The sequence below is a fragment of the Lycium barbarum genome, chromosome 4, assembly GCF_019175385.1.
Source record: "Lycium barbarum isolate Lr01 chromosome 4, ASM1917538v2, whole genome shotgun sequence".
Classification (NCBI taxonomy): domain Eukaryota; kingdom Viridiplantae; phylum Streptophyta; class Magnoliopsida; order Solanales; family Solanaceae; genus Lycium; species Lycium barbarum.
In genome coordinates, this window is record NC_083340.1 from 15592277 (window position 1) to 15612022 (window position 19746).

The following is a 19746-nucleotide window of genomic DNA, read 5'->3' on the forward strand; positions in this document are numbered from 1 at the left end:
TAAAGTTCGATCAATAGAAGTTGCATAATTTAGAAATGCCTTCTAGTAGCGTGTTAACTTTGTTATGAACTACGGTTTGCTCATTTGGTAAGATTGTATAAGAATTGGGGAAGTTCGTCTCATAGTTTTAACAATTTGTGGGTTTTTCATGTTTATGAGAAAAAATAGCACTTAAAAAATTCAAATTGTATGTCCAAACAAAACTTCAACTTCAAATCAACCATATTCAAATTACGGATTTCAAATCATGTCCAAACGGCCACTAATCATATTTTAATGGGGAAAAAACATAACTAATTCCATAATAGTAGCAGCACTAATTATTTTTTATATCATAGCAAGTAAATACCAACAATTTCCAAAAAGAAATCCTAGAATTAAGTTGCATGAGAATCAATCCCAAAAGAAACTCTTCCAATTGTTTTGGACAGCATATTTATCTTTCGTAAATGAAACTATCATTCTGTTTTTTCATCCTTTCCTTTTCTAAGGTTTATTTTGCAGAAAAAAATAAAATTGTCCAGCATTTGTGTATATATCTAATTATACATATAAACATATATTTTATATGTAACTTATACTATAGAAATATACTTGGTATTTTCGCTAAAAAATATTTATACCATAAATATACATGGTATTTCACAAAAAAAAAATTATACCATAAATATACATGGTATTTTCACAAAAAATAAAAATTATACCATGAATATACATGGTATTTTTTCAACTGAATTTTTTTTTTTCATGTAACATATTTATCTCATAAATTTGCATGGTATTTTCACAAAAATATACTTATACCATAAATATACATGGTATTTTCACAAAAATATATTTACACCAGTCACCATACATGTATAAGATATAATAAACATATACATGGTATAATGTATATAACCAATCTGAAACCTACGACCATTAATGTTAGCTTTCCTTTCAACCATAACCTAATGACTTAGTAGTAGCATAGAGTCGAACAACAACAAAAAAAATATAAAATTGAGATAATGGGGTGTATCGACTCAAGAAGAAAGAGAGAATGAATCAAGAGAATAATTGTGGATTCTTGATGAAATAAATTTTGTAATTCTCCCTAATTTAGTGAAGTAAATGACCATAAGTAAGTATATCCTAAAGTAATAAAAGTTGCTAGTTTTGTTCCACTTTAAGAGTTGTGCTAATTATATTTATAACTCTTAAACAGTGATAAGCTGTGTAAAATTCTCTATTTTAATGGGCTAGCTTACCCCTCCCCCCCCCCCCCCCCCAACCCCCCCACCAACTAAATTTGAAGGTTGTGATCTTGTCATAGTTAAACTTAGTTAGTTTTGTGCAAATATTGCTTGCCCGAAGCAGGAGGACAGACTGTGAGCGACTTGTCAAAGAGACAAAACTCAAAAGATCAACAGATACAGTCAAAAGGAGAGTCATGCATTACATATACATACAACAACATACATACATACATGTAGATAATCCATGCAACGTTACTTTGTGTCTGCAACTACTGATCTAAATGTCCGAATTGGAAACAAAAGAATAGGATTTGAAAGTAACTTTTATCTTTCTCTGCTGCCTCATTGATATAAGAGAAAGTCAGAAAGGGGGGACCAAATATCATTCAATGATTTTGCAATCAAGTGCTTTATGATTGACACTTCAATCGATGACCATCTGACACACTTGACACTACTCAGTATGTCTGCTCTGACTCCTTAATTAAGCATGCACTGTCGCCAGTACCATTCACTCTTAATTCATTCATTTGCATGTAAAGAATACGCCAGAATATAAGTATACCTTGTCTTATGCATCAATTTTACAGGCATGACTAAGTGACTAAGGCTTGACGAGCATTTACGCGAGCCCGGACCAATGAGTGGAGCAAGAATTTTCATTAAGGAAATTTAAAATATAAAAACATCAACATACGGATAAACAAATCAACACATACGATTATGTATATATAAAAAAAATAAAAAAAATTATCTTATATATATACAGTGTAATTTTTTGACGAATGAGGTTTGGATGAACCCCTTCAAATATCCTAGCTCCGCGCACGCCAGGAACATATATATGAGGATTTAAAAGTAGTAATTTTAATTTTGAACTGCTTTGCCACTCCACTAGAATTTTTATCTTATTTCTATAGTTTAATTGTTCTATAAAGTCCGTTTTTTTTTACCTAAAGAGCATGTTATTAAAGGTAAAACTAAAAAGTCTTAAATTAAAGAGCTTTTATATAAAGAAAATTATTAATATCCTTGAACAAATTACTAAGATATAAAGTGGCACTACATGGAGTAAATGCTGCTTATCACTACCCTTTTCATGGCAAATTACAGCAATGGTGAGGGCAGGGCAATCGCAGTGCAACACTGATAAAGACTGTACTGCTTTTTATTACTTGAAATTTTCTTCGTTAAGTTTGGCGATGTCCTCATGCATGCATTCATAGGTGTACGAACAAAGTCTCATATTGGTAACTGAAAAGATTAAGAAACTGCATATAATGCATGACTATCCATTTTATCTTAAAAGTTATAGTGTTTATTATTAAACTCCATTTTGCATCCATTGGTTGTTATGGTACAATGATCGGCTTAAAATGAATCCCGTAACTTTAACTCAGATATAGAAAAAATTTATTTGATTTATACCAAATCATACTAATTTGCCCTGGTTAAATTATAAATTTAAGCGAGAATATGTATTATTTAACTATAGTTATTGATAAGAGTATGTAAAGACATGTGTCATGAATTCATTAGATTGAAGTAAACATCGGTGTGAATAAATTTTTGCCTTTTATATGTGTTAAAAACAAACTAGATAAGGTAGATCAAATTACTTATGGATAAAGAAAATTCTAAACTCATAAAGTCAAAATTCTAGCTGATAGAAACTTATTTATTATACTTTTTAGGAATTTTCACACCTTGTAAATTCTATGGTGTAAGTAATTAACCGTTGGTTGAATTGAACTCATACTTAACACTATAGGTCCGCCTCGACCTTGGAAAAAAAAAAGAAGAATAAGAAACAACAGTACCTTAGTTTGAAAGAGGATATGGAGTAAACTCAAATTGTGTTAATTAGATCCTAAATTAGCGCTTTGTTAAACCCTTGTTCAATTCCATAACAAAATACTTCATCCGTCTCAATTTAAGTGTCTTATTTTTTTTTTTGGTCAGTCCCAAAAAGAGTGCATCTTTCTATATTTAGTAAAATTTTATATTCCAACATTCTACATAGCAAGTTAAAGACCACAAGATTCAAACGACTACACACATCTTTAATTTAAGACCACAAGATTCAAAAGTCTCCCTTTGTTTCTTAAACTCCCAGACCAGTCAAATTAAGACACTTAAATTGGGACAGATGGAATAGATATTAATGGAAGTGGCCGGATAGGCTCTCGATTGCAATGTAGGTTCAACTCAATATCGGATTTAATGGAGTTAAGCATTGAATTTTAGTTGAATTCTAAGTTTAATAGTATACAGTAGCACAAAACTAGGTTGAACATAAATGTCAGACAAGAGGGTTGCTCAGATAGTAAGCATTCTCCACTTTCAACCCGAAGGTTGCGAGTTCGAGTTATCAAGGGAGCAAAGGGGGAAGCCCCTGGGAGAGGGGTTATTTAAAAAAAAATCCCATAACATCCCATATAAATATCGTGAACTACTATGAGGGTTTGGCGTCATGTTGGCAAAACCAAATGAACAATGCTAGACAAGTCCAAAATGATCCACTGTTGGTTAGAATCTATTATAGTTAGCCGGGTCATTTGTGGGAGAATCTTAGTAGCTTAGTTGGTTGACTACCTGAATTTTCACCTTGTTAGTGAGGGTTTGATTCCCTACATTGTAATTCCCTTTCCTTCTCCTAACCCCAATTTTCCCTTTTTAAAAAAAAAGAGGCATCTGCACTTTTGCCCCTATTCTACGCTGGTGTTTAATTTTTGACCCTCAAGGCAAACAACTTTTTCGCGGGGCATAAATTTATATTTTCGCATTATAATATCCAACAAGTTATAACAAAAATTAAAGACCGGCCCATTTAAGGGGATAACTGTGCAATTTCTTATACATTGATAATCTTAATTTTTACATTTTACAAATTTTAGACTGTATAATTGATACATCATATGTTTGTAATCAGTACATACACAGCATACATTGATTATAAACATAGTACACCGTCGATAACTATAAACGAAAACAGTATTAGCCACCTGGCTAAAAATGTTAATATCACAAAAGACTGCAAGATAAATCTTTATCTCTAGCTTGGCTTGGTAAAAGGTTGATATGGTTATCAATGGGTTATGGGCGTATTTGCCTAATTATTTTGGTGGGGGAGGATAATTCTCAAAATTGAACTATTCTAATTGAAAAGTAATCATTATTTTAGAGTTTCCAACTTGTAGAAGTAAATTTCAAAATACTGTGATTAAGTTAGGCGGAAGAGTGTCTAGTCCGTATTTTTTAATTACTACAATTTGGTAGTTTTACACTCTTATTCACCCAGTCTAAGTTTATCACCAAAATGGGCCATGCTTTCAGCCTACCCAAATTGACTCATATTGTATATTAGTTTGAGAGAGAGGTCAATTCACTATTCTTTTCTTCAACTCAACTGGAGTTCAAATTGTGGTTAGAGTACTGATTTTGCGAGATTTGCGTGGTAAAAAACATCTTATAAAGGTAACTCATCATTGTTGAACAAGCTTGAGTAAGTAGGTTTGAATTTCAAATATTATATTTGTGAAAAAATTGATGTGGCCGGGTGTTGTCTAGACTTGTTAGAATTAACTTAAGGAGGTTGTCTACAAAACTATAAGTCATTTGCTAGAGATTTGGACTGATTTTGAACAACAATTGCAATTGAAAATAGTAAAAAAAAGTTCATTTACACAGCTAGTGACATGTTATAATTTTTTATACAAAGTAGATACAGTTATATATATAATTATACATTTTTATATAAAGTAGATACACTGTTTATGTATATAAATATCTTATAATAATGCATACATGTTTCTTTTGATACTATTGAAAAAGAGATACTGTTAACTATGTGAATGTAAATTGAGAATATGGTTACTTACGTGCGAAGTATAGCGTTGGTATGTATATCTTTTAAAATTACCCCTGATATAATAGGTTTCCAAGCTAAACTTAGTGGGCAATAGCACAGTTATGGCTGGAGAATAACATTTGTTTTCGACTAGTACCCACAAAAAAACAAGAAGAAACCAAAATAGTGCATACCTTAATTCCAATAAAAAGGAAAGAACCGTTTGCACCATAGTTATTTTGTTTGGCTTATCGGTTTAAATTTCTTCTATAATATGCTACACAGAACAAATTATAAACTTATGAATATTTATATTGATTAATAATTAATATAGGTGTACGCAGTTCTAGAAAGAAATAACTTAATTAAAAAAATCGAACGTTAGATGGAGCTAAGGTAAGGAGATTAATGACAAGAAGGGATAAACGAAAACGTTAATCAAATAGCTGCTATTTTTGTGTTTTTGTTATACATCAATCAAACGATTATTCCTAAATCCGAAAAGGGCCAAAATTACCCCTGAACTTTGGGAAATAGTTCATTCATACCCTTCGTTATACTTTAGGGCCAATTATACCTTTACCGTTATACTATGGGGTCAATTATACCCTTATGTCTAACAGCTGCCACGTGGCATCATCCTAGCCCCTCAAAATTATTTTCCCCTCAAATAATTTTTTACCCACTAAAATAACCCAACCCGACCGGACCCGAATTTTTTTTTCCAGCCAAAGTGATACGGACCCAACCCATTACCCCTTGACTGGAAAAAAAATTCGGGTCGGGTTGGGTTATTTTAGTGGGTAAAAAATTATTTGAGAGGAAAATAATTTTGAAGGGCTAGGATGATGCCACGTGGCAGCTGTTAGACATAAGGATATAATTGACCCCATAGTATAACGGTAAAGGTATAATTGACCCTAAAGTACAACGAAGGGTATGGATAAACTATTTCCCAAAGTTCAGGGTAATTTTGGCCCTTTTCCGTTCCTAAATTTATAAACTTAGCACGTCATGGAACAATCATTGCGATAACCTAATCAGTTACCACCTACCCCGATATATTTGAAATTAGATTAAATAGACGACACTATCATGATTAAAACGAATAATGAATTATATGCATGATTGTTTAGTAGTTGAAGAGAAGGACCAAATAACTACCAATCATATTCGCAGTGTTCTTACTTGAAAGAGAGTGAATTCTCATACAAAAAGTTGCCAATAGCATAGGTCTGTTTACATATATACCACTTAATTTGGGCCGAGTGCGTACGCCAAGAGGACGGGCTAGGGTGGGGGTAAAAGGGGGTGGGGGGTGGGGGCGGGGGAATCCATTCAGCCAGTCCAGGCTACAGCACAACCCATTCAAATCTTACCAAGTTCTAAATTTCTGTTTATTTTTTCTATTATTTGCTTAATTAGCATAAAAAAATAATAAAACTTTTTGTTTATTATAGCTGTATATCGCATATCACACAGAAATAATTAAATTTCAATTTTTTACGAGTTATCTTGTAGGTGAATTTGGGCTACATATTTATTAATCCAAGTCAATTCAAGCTTTAAATGAGCTGAACTGGACGTCTTAAAATGAACTAAGTGCATAAATAATAGGGACATTAACCCACCCAAGGTCATTATTTAACCTATTTTGATCCAATCGTCTCAACCAAGTAACGTTTGGGCAGGTTAATAATCCATCTATTTATCAATTTTATCCCACGCCCATTTTAACACAGATGGTAAACGGAAGCACTCAAGAAGACTGTACATTCGAGAAGGTCAGCAGAGTAAGTTCACGTCTCAGTGACTGTTACGTCTTAACGCCCCAAAAAGCTATGCGAACCAAAAAAAAAAAACGAAGGGATAAATTACATAACCAGTCCAAATGACAAAAAAGGAACACCCAAGTGAAGACCTATAAACCAGCAAACTCTTCGGTCATGTGATTTTTCCCTCAAATGTGCAGCTGTTACACAGAGCACTTGATTGAAGACAATTTTACTTCTAACATTAAAGAGTACGAAATCATATGTATAAAGTTAAACACCAGCAATTGGGGACGAGAAGTAAAGGTTGCAAAGGAAAAAAATTCTATGTATTTATTCATGTAGTCTCAAGCCAAAAGAAGACCCGTAGCTACAAAAAGAATAATGAACCCTAACTAGGGAGGCAGCAGACTTCACATTAAATCAGAGGGCTAGTGGGAATACCCATTTGCACCTCACAAGAATCGGATCAATTTGTTAACCAAAATAAAATGTACATGAGAGAATTCAATAACCCAAAATCTACTATCTGCCAGTGGAAAAGGAGAGAGGTTCTCCTGCCAAGGCCCGAGAACCATAAGAATCACCAGTGTGCTTGTTGCCCCACTTTAAAGGCCTGCACAAAGAATATACCTCTTTAATCTAAAGCTTGAGTTAAAAGTTGCATTGCTGCTGCCCTTCCAAAATGCTTAGCTTTTATATTGTGTTGTTAGCTCCCCGTTAGAGAATATGTGTTAGCAAAGTCAGGTTCTATAAGCCACCACCTTCCAGGGGCAAGCAAGCCAAGATGCTTTTTACTTTTTTCAGTTAGCTACCTATTCATTCAATCCATCCTGCCTCCAAACCCTAAAACTGAAGGACCTCTAACTTTCAATCGCTTCGACCCACTCTCTGTTCTGGGTTGTTCCCTCATACTTTGCCCCAATTCAAACTGGAACCCGTGATCTCTCTTGTTCTCATCTTGCTTGCTCAATGCCTCTTCATTAGCAGCCGCTTTCTTCAACTTAATGGAGACCGGAACTGTACCACCTCTTATTGACTTGTCTCTGGGATGAGAATCCAATGCTTCTTTAGAATGGCTAGAAATAGCAATAGATCTATGATTTATATCATTAGCCGAGGAATACTCTGGCAAACACAACGGCCCCACCCGTCCTGATTGATGTTTCTTTAATCTTTTGAAACTCTGCAAAGCACAGGCCAAAAATACTTATTTAGACTATTGATTTGCTCCAAAAGCAAGGAACTTCAATGCTGAAGGAAAATGATATGAATATACAGTAAATTTGGTCAACGAAGTAAAATTCAAAAATGGAAGCATACTATTAGGTGGTCAAAACAATTTTCCAAAAAGCAAATAGTTTCACTTTCTAAACAAGGAATCTCGTCAAGTGGAAGACAATTCTAAGCCACCAAAAAATTCCTTGTAGCAAAATATAAAGCTATATCCCATTACTCCTCTAGAGCTGGATAAGAAAAGATAGGAAGTCCTAATGATAAACAACAGAACACTAACATACAAGGACAGAAGCGACTGTCCTTCCACTAACAATTACATAAGTATAAATTGTGGGCATATGGAACAAAGAAATAGAAAAATGGAGCATTTAATCACACATCTTTTACCCCTTCTGCAAACTAATTAATGAAATATTTGATTTAACTAAAAAGTATCAATGTTTCTATCAAGCTCTACCTGGTTCTCCATGTTGATAGACATTGAATCTTGTTCGCTTCTATGTTCTGCTCTAGGACGTCTCTTCACCCTAAAAATTTCTGTATCAGACTCATCACTGTCTTGATCTATAACAGTTCTACAATCTGCCTCATGAGCTACTTTCTGATGAACTTTAAAATTGTTATCACTGGATGAGATCTCTGATCTTTCACTCCCACAACTAGAAACATCACCGTGGAAGTACATCGTTGCACTATCTCCTAAGTTACAGTTAGCATTTCCTACCTGCAGTTGAGAGCTGGATTAGCTTGAGATCAAATAATCTGTTTCTGCAAAGCAGAACTCAAACTCAAAGAAAGTTGGCATATACAGTATTACAGAATGAAGACTACTTTTTTTTTTTTTTATGGCATGGGAACCCACAGCCGCTACCCTTCGGGTGCGCACCCCAGCTCCTGTGCAAAGGTCATCTTTTAGCTCATACAGAATGAAGACTACTTACATTAACACCAGTGGAAAGGTTATCTTTTGGCTCCATTGAAGAGTCAAGATCAGACACAACTGGGGCAGAAGCATTGGATCCTTGCTCATAAATTGTCTGCTGTTCAATTGAGTCCTCTGCCCATTCAAAATTGATTTCACAATATGGAACATAACCATCTTCCTCAGCTCGTGGAAACAAGTTTAAAAGAAGAGAAAAGTCATCGGTTTTTCTAGATTGCTGTTGAACTTCATGCAAAACCACTTTATCCTGCTCAAACTGTCTAGCTGCAGTTTCCATGTCCAATATATCTTCCCTTAGGCAAAGGGTTCTACTGCTGCCACAAGGAAAATCAAGTGACCTAGGATCTGATTGAAAACAGCCATACGACCAAACATCAGTTCCAACGAGCATTGCCAATACAATTCAACAAGAAAAAGAATGAGAAGGTTCACTGCAAAATACCATGGCGAAGGCACACCGCATGTGCATAGCAGTTGCAGTTAAGATAAGCTACATAACAATCACGCTTGCATATGCTGCAAAGAATGGTACCATGTGCGAATAAGGATATGCCTGAAAATGCTTTTAACCTTGCGAGGCACCAACGAGCACGATGCTGAAACCGCATCAAATTCAAAAAAGAAACTTTGATGCTATGATGAGTGGTCAAGTCTGAAAAGGAATAGTCAGGATCTTCCAGTTCCAAACTCGTACACAGAAGCATTGCTTCTTTGCAGAGAAGTTCCTCATGGGGAAGTAAAGGCACCCTGTTCAGGAGTGCATAGCGACGGCTAGCAATTGAACCCATAGGAAACCAATCACCAGTTGCAAAGTTAACCGCCTCACCACAATTAAAACCTGAATATAAAGATATAAGATTTAAGAGTCCGCAATTTTACGTCCTCAAAGAACCAGAACAATCAAGCATAAAATAATGGAGGATGAGACAATTATCTGTTTGGGATGTCTGATTAAGCAGATTTCACACACATGTTTCCTTGGACTAAAATCAAAACAAAGCAGACCTTTTTTACTAGGGTAAAAGAAAGGCAGACTCTTACCATGACTAAACCCTGCATGATACGCTCTAGGAAAAGTTACTACGTATTCTCCGGGTTTTTGAACAGCTTTATACACAGGTACACCATGCTCTGACAAGATATTAGGAGGAAACAATGTTGTCTTCCCCAAAAGCACATCAAAAGCTCCATCCTCTCCATCAGCTGATAAGATATCATTGGTATAAACATGCTCCCTCACAACCTTCTCGAAGTCAAGTGCTGCATGACCTGGAACACCATACCAAGTTTTTGCTGCCCCGCAGTGCTGATAATTGATACTACAAACAGACAAAAAGATGATCAGGCCCTGAAATAACAAGGACTAAAATGGTTCAAAACAAAGAATACATACCTATATAAGTAGTGGTCTTCCACATGCCAAGCAAACATACTAAAGAGCATTCCAATATACAACATAGGTTCAGTAACTCCCTGGAAATTAACAATTATATCAATAAGAGACTGAGACACATTTACTGTCTGTTCATATTTTCATTAGAGGATGGGATAAGATAATCACTGTACCGGGATCGATTTTTCAAGGAGTCGCAGTATTGATTTAGGCAACCAAGAAAGTCCCTGAAAACACAAAGTAGAGAACATAATTAGAACTTGAAAAGTAATTATTCAAAACAATAAGGCCACCATTGACCTCTTTAGGAATACAGCTAAATGTTGACAGGAGGGGGAGAGTTGTGTTCTAAAAAAAAAAAACAAAGCACGAAATGAAATAGTTGCCTTGGGAGCAGAAGGGGAGGAAAAGAAGAAGACTAAAACATGACAACAGGACTTAAAGAAAAAGAAGACTAAAAGAAAATGAGGACCTAAGAGGAAGATATCTCCAAAAATTGACAAGAGCCAATGTGCATCCTGATGGCACAAAAGTTGACTGTTCCATAAAACTCGATATGATATCGAGAAAGGAAAAAGAGGGAAACAGTCAGAAAGACTTGTTAATAGGACTCGCACCTTCAAATTCCATTTGCTTGTCCCGAGTGGATCATTGGGAGAAGATGAAAACGCACTACCATCAACATCACAGGCATATTCCACACTATCAGTCTTTCCACAAGCTATTTCATGCCAAAATTCTTTTTCCAAGTATGTAGGAGGAAGGCATCCAGAACTATAATATCGACGAGAAAATACCTTGTTCGCCATTTTCTCAAAATCTCGAAATGAATAATTCCTGAAAGACCACACTAGTCAAAATTGAGGCAAATAACTAATCAACAGGAGCAGTTACCAACTATAAATAAAAACTAACCTCCCACTCATGAAAAAGGTGACCCTGTCATCTCTGTCCCATTCGGCTAGACGAAGTGGCTGTACCCTAGTAGTAAATTTAAAACCAGCATGTTCTTTCATCAAAACAGCTCCAGCAGGAACAGAAGCTGTTATTGGAGCAACAATCTTGCATATACCTGTTACATTTCAAATATGGCATTATTTCTTATCAGTCACAATTAAGCTTCCAGCAGCACCATAAATTGTCTATAGTAAAAAGAACAGAGTCCAGAAAAATTGTATATCATATTTTACAGTAGTTGAATTGCAAGAATAGCTGGGTTAGAACTTTTCCTTTTGTTACAGCAACCCCAAATAAAAAAGGCAAAACATCCTAGACAGAGGAAGAATGCAGAGGGTAATAGCAATACCACTGAATTTGTTTGAAGAACAAAGAAAAATGATGAAGCCTTACCATATTTAGAAGCTTCAGGAGCTAACTTCTGGAGATAAACTAAAGGATCTTCAAACTCCTCCTTATTTGGATAGTATACTGGACATTCTGGAATTTTATCAATCCAGTCAAGATTGGAGGTGTCAAACTTTGCAACCTTGTGCTTTGAGAAAACATCTTTTCCATTAAAAGAAGCCCCAGATCCTGGATATGTATCAGTATTAACCTGGATTCTAACACCACATGAAGCAGAAGATCTTAGGGCATCTCCTCCACTTCTATTCAGCATATTGCTGACACAATCAAGATCATTCAAAGATTCTGTCTTCATTCGTTGAAGCCTCTTTCGCTTCAAAAATTCTAATTTAGCCTCCCTCGACATGCAGACTCTCCCTTCCACCTGCCATAGTGAAAATAAGCTCAATAAGATTGAACATGCAAGCCGAACAGTATCACATACCCTAAACCATTGACACATATTTCGTTTTATTACTTTGTATACTATGAATGAAGACAAGCATACAAAATCTCACACAGCTCAACTACGGAATAATAAGAGTTCATAATCAGCTGTAAGAAAAACAGTCTCGTAACAAGGCCAAACCCAAAAAATCAGAACAGACAGCTAATCATTCAAAGATTTAATCTGACTTGTAAAGTACTACTCCTCCCTCTGTCCCAATTTATGTGATACACTTTCCTTTTAAGTCTGTTATTTCTATATTTAGAAATAATTTAACTTCAACGCTTTACAACCACATAAATAAAAGTCTTCTTTTTTCCTTGCTTTCTTAAACTCCGTATCTAGTCAAACTATATCACATAAATCGGGACAAAGGTAGTAGTACTTTTGAGACACAAGGGAACCCACAACATAATGAGGAACGAGTATGACCATGACTGAAATATATGGTATTCAATCATTAATAGCTCCAAAACATTTTTAATACCATAACTACATTTAATTAGCCATCCCCTGGCCTTGTGAAGCTTGTAATTACATTACCCAAGGGAGAGGGATTATTTATAATAAGGTGAAAGAGCACTAGTTATTAACCAAACAAACACTAAAAAGTTTACCCACGCAAAAACTATCCGTAAAAAGTATGCAAAAGATTTTAAATGTGTGAACACTATTAATCCCCCAAAACAAAGAAAAAGCAGGTGTGAACACAGGTGAGAATAATAACTTTATTAAGAAAACATCGTAGCTAATAAATTTGATGTGTCAAAATTTGACAAGTTCAAAGAGCAAAAGTAATACTAAATTTTTTTCTAACTTTTGTCAACATTTTTTCTGCAACAGTAATAAAAATAGGGGGGAAAGGATTGAAGACGAAAAACCAGACACTATTTATTCAAAAAAAAAAAAATTAGGCCAATCCATAAACAAATATGTCTAATAAACGGCCCATAATGTAACTAGTAAGATCTGAAGCAAACAGAAACAAATTCTCTACAGTACAAAACTGAATTTGAAAAGTTTTTTTTTTTCTTCCAGAAAATTGGTGAAAGTGTCAAACAATTCAATCAGGAAAATTTTCTGTGAACACTGAAAAAATCAGTTCAAATTTTCCTGTAAAAATAGTTTACCGTCATTGCGATATGTAAAATTAGTTAATATCAAGCATTAGAATCACCGGGAAAAGATAACGCAAAAATAAAAAATAAAAAAAATAAAAACTTGGCCAATTTTCACTGAAAATTTAAGAATACTTGAGATCCAAACTGGAAAGCAAGGAACAAACAATTTACATTCAGTAACTCAAACTATTACAAAAAAAAATACAAAATACATCCTACAAATAAACATACCATCTCATTACGAGGCTTTTCTTTACTCTTCTTCGTCTTTCCTCACTTTTCACAGACAAAAAAAATCAAAAAATTACCAAAAACAACAATATAACCGTCAGGCAAGCCCTAGATCCTGATCTAGAGCACAAAATGCCAAAAAAACCTCCTTATACTCGCCACATTCCCTTAACACTACACGACACGTGTCAAACTCAGAGATCAAACCGATTCCACCAACCGAATAAACTCAGTTACACGAAAACCGAGAAAGAATTAGTGCGTTTGAATTCACCGGTTACTTTGTTAACAGGTTAACCGAAAAAGTGGTTTTCCGGCGAGAAGAAGAGGTTTTCCGGTGAGAAGAGAGAGAGAGAGGGAGAAGGGAACAGTAAAAGGAAATCCAGAAGTATTGGCTTTTAGAAAACGGAAAAAGAGAAAAGAGAGGAGAATTTATAGTTTTATATTTAGTAGGGCTCAATAGCTGGAAATTTCGTTTTACTTTTTTATTTTGAATTATGGTTACTATTATTTTAATCTAAAGAGGGAAATATATAATAGTAATAATTATTAGTTTTACTGGTAAAAGCTAAGGAAGTGTGAAGGAAAGTGGTGGTGGTTGTTAGGTTCGTTCAACCAAACGCCAGCCGTCCTTCTAACTCTAACGCCCCGTTTTCAACAGTTACCGACATTTCCCTTTTCCAATAATACCCCCTTCTTAAAAAGAGAAAAATTCACAGCGGATTAATAAGTTTCTTTTCAATTTTGTGGTTTAAAAATATTTGTATAATTTCATTAAGGGTAAAAAAAAAAAGTAAATTGTTTTTAATTATAAAAAGGTGAGATTCTTTTTCGAACTGATTAAAAATAAATGGTGTCACGTAAATTGAGATTGATGGAGTATATGATTATAGTATTTATTTATTTTCTGTAATTAATGGGGTACAATATTCCTAGTGAATTAATTTACTCGGTTATGTCTTTGGCCCATTGGTCTAGTGCCTGTCAACAGTAAAGGGTTCAATCCAATGATCCCCCTAATATGGTATTTGTATTTTATTTTTCAAAATTCACTTAGAATAGTTTGAGCTTTTTTTGAATAGGCATACGACATCGAATTGAATTACGTCGATTTTGATTACCTTGAGCTTCAAGTAGACTTCTAATTTTATTTGGATTGTAACATTTCCAAATATCAGTAAAGAGAAAAGGATATTCAACTAGTACGAATTTACAACTATCATAAAAGAAAGGATTGCATTTTAAAAGTAAATTAAATGGTATTATAAACTAAAAGCATCGCACTCGCATATACTAAAAAATTATTGTTTATTTAATAAGGTCATATTTATGAAATATATTTCAATAATTTTAGTCTAGTGACAAAAGCACGACACACAATGCTTGAGTTAGGTGCATGTCAGGTGATCAAATTTTACTTGTGGTGGAGTTGTCACACAAAAAAGTGGAATGGTTTGTTCATTTTAGTTAAATGACTAATATTTTGTGACTTTTTTTTACAATATTAAGAGAGATTTTGAAATTTGAAAAAGAAAATGGTAATTTTGGAATCAAGATGGACAATGTTATCGAAGAGTTTTAGTTTCGATTGCGGTCAGAGGAGGGAAAGAAGGAAGAAGCGGGAGAAATACAATATTGTGGGCTACAGTACACGGAAGAACTTTGTAGACTACTCCTCAATCACTCTTTGGACGGTAGAGATTTATCCTTCCGCGACTGGATGTGAAATCAAAGGTCCATGTTTATAACAGTTACCAATATTCACACGTATTATTGTCAGTTTAACCTAACTTTCTGTTACATGGGCCAATGTTGGTAAAAGACATCTCTATCCCTATCCAGTCCTTCTTTGAAGAAATGGGTAAGGTTAAATCAGTTATTTGAGTAGAATGATTCAGAAAAAGGCAAGTGGGAGTTGTATAATGTGGGTGTAGGTTTCTTATTGACAAGAGCAACGTGGAGCAGTTCATGTGAAACGTGGACCAATCAGAAGAGGGTAAGAACACGTGGCATCAAACTGTGTGCTTTTCTTTCTCAACAACAAAGAAATTGTTAGAACGGAAATAGCTGGCTATTCCTTGCATGTTTTGATGTTCCCTTGTGTCCATCATGGGAGATAAAACATCATCTCTCTCCAGAAATGAATTTAAAGTAAATTTCGTTTAGCAAAACTACATAGTCTTTTTTAAGAAGAATAACTTTTTATAAATTTTAAATAATTTAGTTCAAATTTCTTTTTTTATTTTTAATGATTGAGCTTTTATATTCATACAAATAGATATGTTTATATCATAAGGATTAAAACAAAGGCGAAGACAAAGATTCAAATTTTATGGGTTATAAATTTTAACCCTTTGAAGTTATTGAATTCTAAATTGATAAAATAAAAGTTTATACTGCATATTAAATGAACTTTTAAATTGTTAAATTCTATTGTATATGTACCTTAAAAGATATATCTATCCCTGTTTGTATTCACATAAATATAGTGTTTGAACTAAAACTGTTGAATACTATCAAACGCGTATCTTAAAAGGTACATCCGTCAATATTTTCTTGTAATCACTTAAATATTACTTTCTTCGTCCAATTTATGCAAAGCTATTCAAGTAGGCACGATAGTTAGAAATGAAAGACTTTTGAAACTTATAGTCTACAATAATATATATTATAAAAAAACTAATATGGCTATAAATTATTTCATTAACGATCCAATAAAAATTTAAAATTAATTCGTAACTACATCTAGAAAAAAGTTATTCCTTTTTTGACTGACTTACAAAAAAAATCACATAAATTAAGATTAAAAAATAGATATAAAATTACAAGCTTTAAAGAATTTTTTAATTACACAGCCGTTAAATAAGTTCACATTAATTAAGGTAAATATTTATTGGAGGAAAATGTGCACCCAGTGGATAAAATAGGGAATAGATACAAGGGGCAGGGGGGAATCTTTTAATCTCTTGGTTGTACGCGGAGGTTGGAAGGGAAGAGAGTAATGATTAGAAATTTCCTAGTCAGCGAAAACGAAGCTTGGAAGAACACAGAAAGAAAGAGTCTTCATTTAAGTTGGCGGCGGCGGCGGCTCTTCTCAAGACGGTCAACTGTTCCCACCATTCTGGTCTACACGCCTTTTTTGTTCGCGCGGCTTACGTATTTCCAGCTCAGCTCAGCTGAGCTTGTGGTTTCCCATCACTATACTATTTAATCACATGCTATTACTGTGCTAAGAAGCGTAGCGTTCTATTTCTTATTTACGGCTATCATATATAGTAGGAGCATTCGATTAAATTATTTGTGTTCAACTCCCTCCCTTCCCTTCATGCCATTTTATAGGAACGTATTTGATTGGTACAAAATTTTAAAAATAAAAGAAGGTTTTTGAATTTTATGGTCTAAAAACAAATCACAGGGATTATTTGATTTAGGTAAAAAGGTAAATTTAAGATTGAATTGTTACTAATATATAAAAGTATCATTTTTTTTATATCGACTAAAAAGGAAAGAGTGTCATATAAATTGAGACGGAGGGAGTAGTATGTGGTGAAAATTTATCATTTTTTTTTACTACTCCTTGTATGCTAAGCAACTACGGTATTTTATATAATCCTCTGTCAATTTGTTTGAATAGTTTTGACTTGGTATGGAGTTTAAAAAAATAAAAAAGAATTTTGAATCTTGTGGTATTAAATTAAAGATATATAGAATGTACCAGAAAATAACTTTAATCTTGTGGTCCTAAATATGTTATGGAAAGTTGGAATTAAAGAGTTGTCAAAAAAAGAAAGAAGAATTTTTATTTTTAAATAAACTAAAAAGGAAAGTAAGACAAACAAATTGAAACGGAGCGAGTATCATGTTTTCCTTATTTAAAATACTTTCACTTTAAAATCTCATTTTACTATTTGAGATGATTTATGCTCATATAAATATCTATTATTTATTTTCCATTTTAAATTTTAAAGGTTTTTATTTTCTTTTCTTTATAAACTTCGTATTCAGTCAAATATAAAAAGTACACGTAAAATTGGATGGAGGAAGCAGTAACTTTAAGTAAGAATGGAATTTAAACAGCATTTTTTATTGGATAACTTTTGGTGGCAACATCATATATATGAAAATTTATGGTGTTGATAGAAACTCTTGGTTCAATTTATTTGTGTAGTATTTCTATTGTGAAAAACGAGTTTAATAACTAAGGAAATAGTGACTTAATTATGTTAATTGCTCTTTACATTTTGATCATGAAGAGGTTAGAGTTTAGAATCTATCGTACTTTACTTAGAATTTGTAAATGTCTAGTTTCTGTTTTGGAATTAAATTATTTCATCCGAGATGTAAGAGTAAAGGAAGTAAACAATTGGATGAGCAATTTCAGAAACTTTACGAAAAATTTAATGACAATATTTTATTTGTTTTGTTATAGAACAAAATGATCATGGAAGATGCAAAAATGATTTCAATACCTTGAGTGTTGTCGTACCACATGATGTATGATGCATCAATTAGACAAAGACTCTGAATTTATAGTTGGACTTTGAAGTTAGTGGCTTATAGTGCCAAAAATGGCATATTACACAAATTTGTATGAAGTGAACGCATGTTTAGGTAAAAAGAGGTGATTGGGTGTTTATAGTGTAGTAATTTGGGGTTAATGGCATATTAATCTCTTCAACTGAATATGGTAAACTATCAGTCAAAGATTATTTGATATAAAGTCTTTTATATTGAGATAAAGCAAGTAACGGATAAATCATTCACATGAGTCATTTAGATACCTTCTTATATCGTTTATTTCGGTGAACTAAACATATGCACAAAAATGACCAGCATATTTTAGTTGAAAAAATGACTGTTACAATTAATTTGCTAATCTGTAAATTCCATACCAATCATATCATAATCTTTCCATATAAAAGAACATAAATATTATTTGATAAATGATCAAAGACTAATCTAGACATTTTGTGAGAAAAGATTATGGTATCATACGTACTTTGACTTAAGAAATAAATAAATAAATAAATAACGGCTTCCATAAATAAAACTTACCGCTAAGTGTTGACTCATTTTTTCACTTTCGCAAATATGTAGGTGGAATCTATTACTATATCTTTTTCATTTCCTTTCTAGCACCCCTCCTCTGGAGGAAAAATGCAAAAACAATTTAGTTATTATTATTATTTTTTTTAATTTTCCACTTGTGTTTGATTCTGCTCTGGGACACCGAATCATATCGATTCAAGTCGTATAAGACCATTAAAAAAGAAAGCACTCCTTATCAAGATTTATAATTCGAATTCCACGCTTTAACTTGGATTGAATGAATCATATTATCCCACTAGAATCCAACTTGGTGGTCAATTTAAGGTTGGATTGTTACTAAATATAGAAAAATATAATTTTTTTGAGACTGACTAAAAAAGAAAGTGTGTCATATAAATTGGGACGGAAGGAGTAGTATGTCCTGAAAATTTATCATTTTGTTTACTACTCCTTATACGCAGCTACGATATTTTATATGATCCTCCGTTTCATTAGTTTGTATGGTTTTGATTTGATACAGAGTTTAAAAAATAAAAAAGACTTTTGAATCTTGTGATATTAAACTGAAAATCTATAGAATGTACCAAAAAATAACTTTAATCTTGTGGTCCTAAACATGTCACGTGGAAAGTTGAAATTAAACTGAATGAATCAAATTATCCCACTAGAATCTGGCTTGGTGGTCAATTCATTCAAGTTCAACCTTCAATCTAGGCCGTCAAGAATCAATTACACCAGATTTACTTAACGGATAAATTAAATAAATCGAATTCAAGCGTCACAAATTGAACCAACCCAATGACGTTATTTTTCTTTATCCTTCGTTTAGTTAGGGTCTGTTTGGATGGGCTTAAAAAAGCTGCTTATAAGCTGAAAATAATTTATAAGTCAAAAAAATAAAAATAAATTGGTGTAGTCCAACATTTTTTTTTTTTGGCTTATAAGCTACTTTAGATAAGCTAAGCCAAGCGGGCCAAATTATGTTTTGGGCTTATTTTAGTACAAAATGATTTATAAGCTGGTCAGTCAAACATTCAAAAAAATTAAAAATAATTTATAAGCAACTTATAAGTCAATTCAAACGGGCTCAAGAAAAAAAGGATGATGGGTTATTAATT

General features: G+C 33.4%; 1 protein-coding gene across 1 annotated transcript; it reads right to left on the reverse strand.

Moving 5' to 3' along the window:
• Window positions 1–7167: 7167 nt before the first annotated feature.
• LOC132635348 (lysine-specific demethylase JMJ13-like) lies at window positions 7168–14070 on the reverse strand. Its single transcript, XM_060351705.1, has 11 exons — window positions 13580–14070; window positions 11786–12164; window positions 11351–11507; window positions 11053–11272; window positions 10609–10662; window positions 10436–10515; window positions 10084–10361; window positions 9485–9880; window positions 9041–9387; window positions 8557–8823; window positions 7168–8046 (listed from the first exon to the last, which is right to left on the reverse strand). Exons 1-11 carry the CDS (start codon window positions 13580–13582, stop codon window positions 7684–7686), a joined length of 2544 nt encoding a protein of 847 aa, XP_060207688.1. The 5' UTR covers window positions 13583–14070; the 3' UTR covers window positions 7168–7683.
• Between the last annotated feature and the right edge of the window lie 5676 nt (window positions 14071–19746).